The sequence below is a fragment of the Orycteropus afer genome, unplaced genomic scaffold (assembly GCF_000298275.1).
Source record: "Orycteropus afer afer isolate SDZICR_OR568_19922 unplaced genomic scaffold, OryAfe1.0 scaffold00033, whole genome shotgun sequence".
Lineage (NCBI taxonomy): Eukaryota > Metazoa > Chordata > Mammalia > Tubulidentata > Orycteropodidae > Orycteropus > Orycteropus afer.
Window position 1 is genome coordinate 4832215 of NW_006921620.1, and position 11953 is coordinate 4844167.

General features: G+C 41.1%; 1 protein-coding gene across 1 annotated transcript in view; it reads right to left on the reverse strand.

The window, feature by feature from the left end:
- Window positions 1–4978: 4978 nt before the first annotated feature.
- The window catches only part of BCAR3 (BCAR3 adaptor protein, NSP family member), a 135534-nt gene continuing 128559 nt past the window's right edge, over window positions 4979–11953 (reverse strand). Inside the window, exons 9-11 of the mRNA XM_007936063.2 lie at window positions 8867–8978; window positions 8365–8577; window positions 4979–5157 (exon numbers count right to left, since the gene is read on the reverse strand). Coding sequence (XP_007934254.1) covers window positions 4979–5157; window positions 8365–8577; window positions 8867–8978 — 504 coding nt within the window. The remainder of the gene's footprint in view (window positions 5158–8364; window positions 8578–8866; window positions 8979–11953) is intronic.

Consider the following 11953-nt stretch of genomic DNA (forward strand, 5'->3'; position numbering starts at 1 on the left):
TTTTACCAAGTACATGAAGGCATTCGACTGTGTGGATTGTAACAAATTATGGCTAACCTTTTGAAGAATGGGAATTCCAGAACACTTAATTGTGCTTCTGCAGAACCTCTACAGAGAAAAGAGGCAGTTGTTTGAAAAGAACAAGGGAATACTGTGTGGTTTAAAATTAGAAATTTGTGTGGCAGGGTTGTGTTCTTCCACCATATTTATTCAATCTGTGTGCTAAACAAATGATCCAAGAACCTGGGCAGTATGAGGAAGAACTTAGCATCAGAACTGGAGAGTGACTCATTAACAACCTGAGATACGCAGATGACTCCAATCTTGCTTGCCCAAAGACAACGTGAAGCACTTACTGATGAAGATCAAAGACTAAAGCATGCAGTATGGATTACATCTCAACATAAAATTACAGCTGGTCCAGTAGACAACATCATGATGATTGGTGAAGAGACTGACGTTGTCAAGGATTTTATTCTTTTTGGATCAATAATTAATGGCCATAGAAGCAGCTAAGAAATCAAACAATATATTACATCAGGCAAGTTTGCTACAAAAGACCTTAAAAGTGTTAAAAAAGCAAAGATATCACTTTGATGACTAAGGCACACCTGACTCAAACCGTGATATTTCAGTCACCTCACATGCATGTGAAAGCTGGACATTAATAAAGAAAGACAAAGAAGAACTGATGAATTTAAATTGTGATGTTGGTGAAGAATACCAAATATACACCATCGGCTGCCAGAAGAATGATCAAATCTTGGAGGGAGTACCGCTAGAATGTTCCTTAGAAGTGAGAATGGTGAGACTTCATCTCCCTTATTTTGGACGTGTCATCAGGAGGGACCAATCACTGGAAAAAGGTATCATGCTTGGTAAAGGAGAGAGTCAGTGAAAAAGGACACCCTCAGTGAGATGGATTGACAAGTGGCTACAAGAAAGAGCTCCAGTAAGCAATGATTGTGATGGTGGCACAGGAATGGGCAACATTTAGTTCTGTTATACATGAGGTCAGTGTAAGTTAGAGCTGACTTGAAGGCACCTATCAATAACCTGCTGATGAACATTTGGGCTGTTGCCAGCCTTTTGCTAATATAAACACTACTGCTATGAATGTGTGTGCTTTGTGATCCAAATTTCTCTAAGGTCTATAAGAGTAGAATTGCTAGGTTGTGGGTTATATTTATCGTCAGTTTTAAAAGATAATATCACATCCCATTCCTCCCCACAAAGTGATTTTAACATTTATATACTTCTACAAACTGGATAGGAGTATTCATAATCCATAGTGTGGCTAACACGTGAGAATCAGACTTTTCCATTTTTGTTAATTCTTTGGGTTTAAAATTGCATCTCATTTTAATCTTAATTTGCTTTTCTCTGATTATTGATGAAGTTGTACATATTTTCATATTTATTTACTATTAGTGTTTCTCTTCTATGAAAAGCCTATTTGACCATATTTTAATTTTGGTTGATCATTTTTTCATACTCATTCATGGGAATCCTTTATTTATTAAGGAGGCTAATTTTATTTGTTATCTCTTGCTGTGTAACAAATTACTTAAAAGTTTAGCAATTTAAAAGAGCAGTCCAGGAATCCAGGAGTCCCTCAGCTGGATGGTTCTGCCTCAGGGTCTCTCATGAGGTTGCAGTCGTATCAAGGCTTGACTAGGGTTAAAGAGTCCACTCCCGCTCATTCATATGATTATTGGAAGCCCCCAGTTCCTTGCTGAGTGTTGGCCAGAAGTGTCAGTTCCTTTGGCACCATGCTTCCCCCAGCGTGAGTGATGAGAGAGAGAGAGAGAGAGAGAGAGAGAGAGAACGATGGGGTGGTCTTTTTATAACCTTATCTTGGGTATGACATACCACTGCTTCTGCCATATGCTTTTGGTCACACAGACCAACCTGACACATTGTGGGAGAAAACTGCACAAGGTGTGAACACCAGGAAGAAAGGAACATTGGGGGCCATACTGGAAGCTGCCTACCACACTAAGCTTTTGTCAGTTTAAAGGTTGCTAATCAAAAGGTGAAGACTAAGGTGCTCCTAACCCAGGCTTGGTGTTTTCAGTCACCTCATATGCATGTGAGAGCTGGACAATGAATAAGGAAGACCGAAGAAGAGGTGATACTTTTTAGCTGTGGTGTTGGTGAAGAAGACTCTCAAGTACCATGGATTGCCAAAAGAACTAACAGATCTGTCCTGGAAGAATTGTAGCCACAGTGCTTCTTGGAAGTGAGAATGGCCATACTTCGCCTCACCTACTTTGTTCATGTTGTCACAAGGGACCTTCCCTGGAGAAGGATATCATGCTTGGTAAAGTAGAGGGTCAATGAAAAAGAAGCCACCCCTCAACAAGGTGGATTGACACAGTGACCCCAGTGATGGGCTCAGATATTGCAAAGACTGTGAGGCTGGCACAGGGCCGGGCAGTGTTCTGTTCTGTCGTACACAGGGTCGCTGTAAGTCAGAGCCGACTCAACGGCACCTAACAACAAATCAAAAGATTGGAGTCTGCCCAGAGGCACCTCAGAAGAAAAGCTTAGGTATCTACTTCTGAGAAGCCAGCCATTGAAAACACTAGCAGCACAGTTCTACTCTGTCACAACAGGGTCACCATGGGTCAGACTTGACTTCATGGAAACTGGCAATACCTACTTGGAGTTTTCTCTTTACATCATTTTAATATAGATTTGCCAGTCTTTCATAACTAGTACCTTTTCTATCTAGTCTAAGAAATTTCTTCTCTGATTCAAAGTCAAAAAGATAGTCTATATTTTCTTTTGAAAGTGTTACTGTTTTGTCTTTCACTTGTAAATTCTTAATTCATCTAGATTTTATTTGATGTATGAGGTAAGGAACCTTTTTTTCATTTGCTCAACCAGTTGTTCCAGAACCAGAAAGTCATCCTTTCAAGTTCAGCTGGCATAACATATGACACAAAAACACTGCTCCACATCCTACTTTGATGAGTAGCGACTGGGGTCTTAAAAGCTTGCATCTAAATATGACAATTGGTCTCTCCTTATCTGGAGCAAAGAAAAATGAAGAAAAAAGATGCATGGAAAAAAATTAGTCCAAGGGACCCTCAGACCATGCAAACCTCAGCCAACATGACATTTAGAGCAGAAGTAAGACATTTAGACTAGATAGTACCCAGCTACCTCCGTCAACCACTCGGAAAGGGATCAAAATAGGAGATCCTGGGAAGAATGGAAGAAAAATGTGGAACACAACTCAAAATCACAAGAAAGACCAGGCTTAGGAACAGCCCTTAGAACAGTCAATCACGGGAGATCCGAAGGGCAGTATTTGCGTAGGGAGATAACTCAGAGGGCAGGAATGTATAGCAAGGAAGGACACAGGAAAAAGAGCCACAGGAAGGGAAGTGGGAAGAGCCATTACCTTACGGGGATTGCAATCAATGTCATGAAACAAAATGTGTATGAACTGTTGTATGGAAAATGAATTTGCTTTGTAAATTTTCATCCAAATCGCCATTAAAAAAAAAAAGTCATCCTTTTGCCCAATTTTAGCAATGCCATTTCTGTCATATGTTCACATTCCAATGGCACAGCTTTTTTAATGATGTAGCTATATCTTAAAGATCCTACCCCCAATCTTGTGTTTTCCTAAAATAATCTTAAGTATAAGCCATATAAGTTTTAGAAAAAGCTTATCAGGTTACTTGGAAAACCCTGTTAGGATTTTGACTGGAATTGCATTGAGTCTCCAGGTCATTTTAAGGAAAATGAGCATCCCTCTGACAGTGGATCTTCTAATCTTTGAGCATCTGGTGCCTCCATTCATTTACTTTTCTCATTGTTTTCTTTAGATTTTTTAAATAAAGTTTAAAATTTTCTCCACAAAGCTCTAGCACTTCTTTTGTTAGAAATATTCCTAGGCATCACATATGAAAAGTTATTTTTAAAAAATTCTGTTAAAAAATGTACATTCAGAAAAATACATCTTGTGCAGCTTATTAGACAGGCAACACCCAAGTTAGGAAATAAAGCATTGCCACCACCCTAGAAGCCTCCCACATTGCCACTAGGAATCATACCCTCTTCCTTCTCTCCTGTCCTTTTTATGGACTCTGAATCTTGGTCTTTGTTTTTCATCTGTTTCTTGTAAGCAGCGTAAGGTTGTTTTGTTTTAAATCTAGCTGACCATCTCTCATTTTTAACTGGCAGGATCAGTCATTTACATTCAGAATGATTATTGATAAGTTTAGACTTACTTCTGACATCTCTGTGTTGTTTGTCCCACTCTTCTGGTGGTTTCTTTAGATGAGATAAACCTAACCAAAGTCTGTTAGTAATATCGCCAGAATTTGAGTTTGAACCCAGGTCTTCTGAAGCCAAAACTATTTGGTCTCACCATTCACTGTCTACTAAGCCAGAAACCTTGAAATTTTGATCCCACTTTATTAATTTTGGTTTTATTATCAGCATGTGTTATCTAGGGAAGAAGCTAAAAGGTAGAATTGTTGTATTGGGATAAGCTATTTGATATTAAAGAGACTAGACATGACTGTTTCACAAAATGATGTATTTTCATCCATGACTTTACATTTTTCATATTTAAAGAATATCATACAACTGATACACCTTCTGAAATGCATCATGCTTTTTAAAAAACTCTTCTATTTACACTTATCTGACATGGAATTAAAAACTAAAAAATGGTCACGTACAGTGATAATAGAAACCAGCCAACACAGCTAGGTCTTCTCTTAAATCCACTGATCAATATTAGCAATAGTTACCTTAATAATAAATTATCATTTATTTAAAATCAGTAGTAATTTTAAACAATTCATAAATAAGTATGTTCTGTGCAATTTACATGTTTTAATATCCTGTGGATACTAAAAGCTTTTCTATCATCAGATTTGCACTTTATTACTTTATCAAATGATAAGAAAGTGGAGATGCTTGAAAAAATACCCTAACGTTCTCTGGAGACTTCTCAAGGCTCTGCCTGCTTTACAGGAGGGGGTTCCAATTTACGTGAGAGTGCAGTTAAAATCTGGTTGAATTTCTCGTATCTCTCGGCCTGATTGACTTGTGCACCTTTGCTGCCCCATAGCAATCTCATTTGAAATTCGGTCTTGAAGATTTCACTCATTTCTTCATCTGGCTGAAAACCTAGTAAGAAAAAAAAAAAAAAAAAAACTACAGTTCTGCCAAAACATAGTGTTAGAAACAAACCAAAAACTTCATCATTTACGGTATGATCAAAATGAACTTGATCTTTCAGAACTTTAAAAAAGCTCCCAAGGAAAAACAGACTCTTCTATATAAAGAGGGCAGAGCCCCACCCTCAAGAACCTAAGCACCTTCGGAGAAGGAATAATAAGTAAACTTAATAAAACACAGTAAGAGTGAAGTTTGCGTGTACAAGCCACATGCTGTGGGAAGACGTGTTCATAGTATCCTTTTTTACAGCTTTATTGATGGATAATTTTCATGCCATATGACTCACCTGTTTCAGCTGTACAGTTTGATGTATTATAGTAAATTTATACAGCTGCACAACCATTACTACCAGTTTAAAAACAATGTATCACCTTAGAAGGTTCTCCAATACCTCTTTACCGTCAGTTCGGGTTCCTCCCTCAGCTAGTCCGTGGTTTACTTTCTGTCATCATCATCTGCCTTTTCTAGAAGTTCCCTATGCATAAAAACCAAAATAAAACCCACTGCCATTGAGCTGATTCCAACTCACACTGATGCTGTAGGACAGAGTAGAACTGCCCCATAGGATCTCCAAGGCTGTGAATCTTTACGGAAGCAGGCTTCCACATCTTTCTCTGGTGGAGCCGCTGGGGGTTCATGCTGCTGACCTTTAGAAGAACAACCAAATGTTTTAAGCACTGTGCCTTCAGTGCTTCTTCCAGATACATGAACTCATACAATATGTACTTTTTGAGTCTGGCTTCAACTTCTCGTGGTGTTTTTGAGATTATTCCATTTGTTGCTTAATTTTCAGTAATTCATTCCTTTTTATTGCTGAGTAGTATTCTATTATATGGATATACATTTTGTTATTCCATTCACAGCTGGTAGCTATTTGTATTATTTCCATTTTCTAGTGGTTATAAATAATGTTGCTGTGAACATCTGTGTACAAGTCTTAGCGTAGACAAGTGTTTTCATTTCGCTAAGAGTGGAATTACTGGGTCATAGGATAAATACAGGGAGCTCTGGTAACACAGTGGTTAAGGTCTCAGGTTGGTTGTTTGAACCCACCAGCTGCTCCACAAGAGAAAGATGTGGCAGTCTGCTTCTGTAAAGACTTACAGTTTTGGAAAACCTATGGGGCAGTTCTACTCTGCTGTACAGGGTTGCTATGAGTCGGAATCAGCTCAACAGCAATGAGTTTACGGTAAATATTTTTAACAAAGAAAGTGCCAGAATGGCTGTACTACTTTAAATTCCCCCCGGCAGTGTAATGAAGATTACATGCCATCAGCACTTAGCATTGCCATGCTTTTTCACTGTAGCGAGTGTATAGTGGTATCTCACTGTGGTTTATTTTACCTTTTTCTAATGGCGGCTAATAAGGAGCTCTGGTAACATAGTGCCTAAGGCCCTTGACTGCTAACCAGAAGGCTGGCGGTTCAAACCCACCAGCCACTCCTCGGAAGGAACGTTAGGCAATCCTACTTCCGTAGTGATACTGCCTCAGAAACTCAAGGAGGGGTCACTATGAGTTGGGGCCAACTCGACAGCAAATAACAACAACAACAATGGCTAATAACATTGAACATTTCTTCCTATACTTATTTGTGTATCTGCTGTACTGTAGTGTCTATTTAAATATTTTGTCTATTCAAACCTTGTTTGTTTTCTCATTACTGAATTGTTAATAGTTCTTTATGTACTCTGGATATAAGTCCTTTATCAGGTATATGTTTAGCAAATATTTTCTTAGTCTGTGGCTTGCCTTTACATTTTCTGAAAAGCAAAAATTTTTCATTTTGATTTTATCAATGTTTTGTGTTATGTTTTATGCTTTCTGTGTTCTAAGAAGTCTCTGCCTAACCCAAGAACGAAAAGGATTTCTCCTATATATTTTCTTATAAAAGCTTTATAGTTTAGCTCTTATGTTTTAGGTCAATGATCCATTTTGGATTAATTACTGTGTATGGTATGAGAAAAGGATCAGTATTGGATATCTAATAGCTCCAGCATCATTTGTTGAAAGACTACTTTATCCACTGAATTAATCACCTTGGTACCTTTGTTGAAAGTCAACCGATAGCGGTATGTGTGGGTCTATTTCTCAACTCTGAATTTTGCTATGTTGTAAAGAAGATCTGGTCTACTTAAGGCCAAGAATGCTCAGGCAACTCAATATATTAAAAGGGGAAACCTCTAGCCAAAGACACTAGAGTAATGTACTTTAAAGCATAAATTTGACCATGTGATGCTCTCCCTGAAAACCCTTCCCTGGCTTTCCCTCAGCCACTGTCTTTCATGGAAAGACCCTTTGCAAGTTGTATCCATCTCCTTCAGCCTGGTGGCCATTCCTTTTCACAACTGCACCGAATCCAAATACAAGTACTTGAGGTTCCCAATTTTTTCTCAAGGTCTTTCACCTCAGTGCTTTTTGCTCACCATGTACCCTCTGACTGGAATCCCCATCCAGTTTTCTGGCTCCCTTCTTTATCCTTTATCAGGGAGGTGTTCCATCTTCTGGGAAGTTGTTCACAGGTGCTTCCTCCTTCCCTGCATCTCGCTCCAGATGAGGTTCTTTTCCTAAGGGCCCCCATGGTATACTGCATGTACCCCATGTGCTGCAATGTCTGTTTCTTCCCGTTGCCTGTAAGCACCTTGAGGACATTCATCTACCCAGTGGTTGGTGCATACTATGGCTGTGATAAATGGTTCTCCAGCTAAGGGAGCTGCTTTGTATTACCATAAGACTCATACCAGTTTCCAGAACACTCTACCCAACACTTTCCAGGGAGCTCAAGTGCCAGTGTAATGGAGGGGACAGGATGCAGGGGAATGAAGTCTAGAGAAAACTCCAACTCCTAGTGTTGGCCCATCCTCTTTTCTAGTAGGGCTTATCAGAGACATCAACAGTAGGCAAGCTGACCGATTCTTGACCCTTCCCCTGTGTCTGTTCTATACCGCTGATACAAAAGACGGAGAAGAAAGGAAAAGCAGGTGATTTTAGTCCTTTAAGAAGTAGTAATGGATCGATCATACAGGAAATGGAATACCCATGCCTTAATCTGTCCTGCGTGGTTTTTTCTAAATGAGGACATCCATGCTCTTTTATTCTTCCATTTCTTCTCAGTTAAAACACAGAGTAAAGAGCAGCTTACCAAAAACAGCTCTTACCTTCCAAGATCTTCTCAGCATTTATCCGGTAGGTGTCCGCGGCCTCCGCCATGAGCCTGGCTGTTGCCAAATGGTTCAGCATGATCTCACAGCTTTGGTCATTTTTTTCCCACATGTCAGTTCCTTCAAAAGTGACAGCCTGGCGCTCCATTAAGGTCACAAGAGGCATCAGTAGTGGGACTGATACATTGCTTGGGAGAACACATGTGGACTCTGGGAAAAAAAGGAGCAAATTTTTCCCTATCACTTTTTTTTCTTCCCCCAAAGTTAAGCACAGAATGAGGCAACTTGGCAGCCAGTGTCCTGTTTGAGCCACTGGAGACCTGCATCAAGCAATGAAGAGAAAAGCCTTGATGACCAGTCAGCAGTCCTGCAGACAGGCCCAGGCCACCTCACATGCTCTGCCAAATGCTCTTGCTCAAACCAGAACAGATAGGACCTAATGTACTTAGGCCAACGGGGCAGCCACCCACTGGGCACTGAGCGCCACCCTGCTGCTCACCTCGGCTCTCATGCAGGAGTTTGCTGAAGGGCTTCAGCTGTTTCTCATATAGGATGGCAGTTTGCGTGTACTGGTGCCTCAGGGTGGTCCACGTTTTTTCTAACCTTGTGATCTGGAAGAAACCAAGATGGTACTGTTTCTGGAAAAGGTTCTTTCCAAAATTACCTTTTTGCTTAAATTTTAAAATAGGTGATAAATGGACATAAAAAAAAAGTCCAAGAAGTTCAAAGGAGTGTTCTGAGAAAAATTCATGACCAAACCTTCCACCTTTCTGCCTTTCTCTGATGGCCCATCTCAGAGATCATCCTTCTCATCAATTTCTTGTATGTATGTATGTGTGTATGTATCTGTATACACACACACACACCCCTCTTAAAAATAAACGTACCATATCATACATACATTACTGTTCCTGACTTGGAAATTTTTCCATTTATACTTAATGAACAGTTTCATTTTATTAAATGTCTGCATAATATTCTACTTTATGGATACATGAGCTTAACTAGTATTCTATAGACAAGAGCTTTCTAATATTCTGCTGTTATAAAATTACTACAGTAAAGATTTTTGCCAGTGTGTCCATGTGTGGGAATGTCTGGAGGATGCAGTCCCAGAAGTGGCACTGCTGGGTCAAAGAGCACATGTACTTGAGATGTTGATGGGTGTTGCCAGCTCTTCTCCCTAGAAGTTGTGCTGATGTAAGATGGAGGAATGTACTGTAGAGCATTTTAATGTTCCTCATAAGTAATAATGACTGCCACACAGAGAAGACTGCCCAGCCCCTATGATCCCACTCCTCATTCTTTACATTTCTTTTGGGATGACTTAGCACCAACCTATGCACCTGATCCTGATTGCTCTGAGATAAAAAGGATCCCCACTCACACCATAAAACCAGCAAGCCCAAGGCTTATGTTTTCTACATGAAACAAGGAAAGGAGGAAGGACACTAACATTTGGAGAGTGAGAGCCAAGTTGGTACCAGGTACTTCATAGGAGGAATCTCATTTAATCCTTACAAAACCCCTGTGAGGCAGGTATTTGGGGCCCATTTTACAGAGGAGGAGAAAATACTCAAGGAGATGAGGCAACTTGCCCAAGTTTCCCAGCTTGTAGGTGGCAGAACTGAGAGCCATTTCCTGGGCCTTTAGGAGCTCCCCATGTATTCCAAGAGGAAGGTGAGAAGGGGCCCGCACCTGCACACCTGCTGTTAGGAAAGGCTATGGGGCTGGTCTTCCTCGGGCCACCCACCATGCTGCCCTCCCTTCTCCCTGCCTTTCCTTGCCCTGTAGTTTCCTTCTTTCTGAAAGAAACCCTTGTTCCTCCACTAGGCCCATCTCAGTGCTCTCTCTCTCACTACTAGAAGTGGAAAGGAGAAGAAAGCCCACGTGGCTCTGGTAAACAGGCAGTTTGGATGATGATGCCTAGAAGTGGCGTCAGTCTCATCTTGGGTTTCCCCGGGGCCTGCCAGGCTTCCAGGTCTGCCCACTTCCCTCCCCTGTCAGCGCCCTGGCTCACCCCAGGCCCTGAATATCCTGGAGGATCCTAGAAAGAAAGTCTGAGGCTGCTAGAGGGAGCCACCTTTGTCAAGGTGGTTTGGGTTAAGTCCCTAACCACTGAGTGTGATGTCATGGGCGGTAGCGGTAAAATGACTCACAAAATGTTTCCCTTTATTCTGGACTGGCGGTTTACATGTCACTAGCTCTGGGCTGGCGGTTTACATGTCACTAGCTCTCCAGCTAGCTCAGGGTGACAAGCAGATTTGGATAATAGGAAAGAAACATGATGCAAATTAGAAACACCTGAGCAAAATACAGTTCTTAAATATTGTTACTATAATAAGAATCTGTGTACCTTGAAGACTGCTGAATGTATAGGTTGCTTATTTCAAACACTGATCAGTGCAAGCTAAAGAACTCTGAAAGCTATAGTTCTTGGAATATGATATAATTGGAGTTGACCCCCACAAAGAAATTCCTGTCATAACTGGAATTTAACCCCTCAAAGAGGTACTGAGTTGTTCAGCTTGTTTTAAGGCGATTCTGCTTTAATGCAGGGAAACTGCTCTGATTTGCAAGCGAGGTGCCTGCAGGTGTCTTCCTCAGTGGCGATGTTAGGTTTTCACCAAAAACGTGGCAGGATTTCGGATACATTCTGGGGCTATGAAACTGCCAAGCTTAGTGACCAGTGGTTTCAGAGTTACTGGTTGTAGATGCAGGACTGTGATGTTGTCCTCAAGTCCTCCAAGACCCTACAACTTGGGAGGACAGAAAGGGAAAGCCCCACTGTTGGCAATGAGACAACAGGATGGACTTTGTTCTGTGAGATCCATTTGATTTCAAATACATGTTTTCATGTTTGACACCTACCCTGTTAAAGCAGATAAATTTAAATGCCTGACTTCAGAAATTCTAATAAAATAAATTAGGGGGTTATATGGCAGGTTAAGGAGCTCTGGTCGCATAGTGGCTAAAGCACTTGACTTCTAACCAGAAGGCTGGCGGTTCAAACCCACCAGCCACTCCTCGGAAGGAAGGTTGGGCAATCCTACTTCCGTAGTGATACTGCCTCGGAAACCCAAGGAGGGGTCGCTATGAGTCGGGGCCAACTCGACGGCACATAACAACAACAACAACATGGCAGGTTAGAAAATCTGAATTTTTTAGGTAACCTGAGGACCATATTTTAAGAAACACCACTCTAGGGATTCTCAGATATAAACTCCCTCAGTGTCTTGGTTTCCCAGTCATTCCCACAGACTGCCCATGTCCTGGTGATCCAGATGGAAACAGTCTCTTCTTATTCAACACAATTTACCATGGCACGTCATCCTGATTGGGTCTTAATGGATATCAGTTATTCTTGAGGAAGACTCTTGTACATCACAGAGCAAGTGTGGGCTGCCAGCAAGTTGTTGTTGTTGTCAGGTGCCATCGAGTCGCTTCCGACTCATAGCGAACCCATGCACAGCAGAACGAAACACCACCCGATCCCGTGCCAGCTCCATGATCCTTGCTATACTTGAGCCCATTGTCGCAGCCACCGTGTCAATCCATCTTGTCAAAGGCCTTCCCCTCTTTCGTC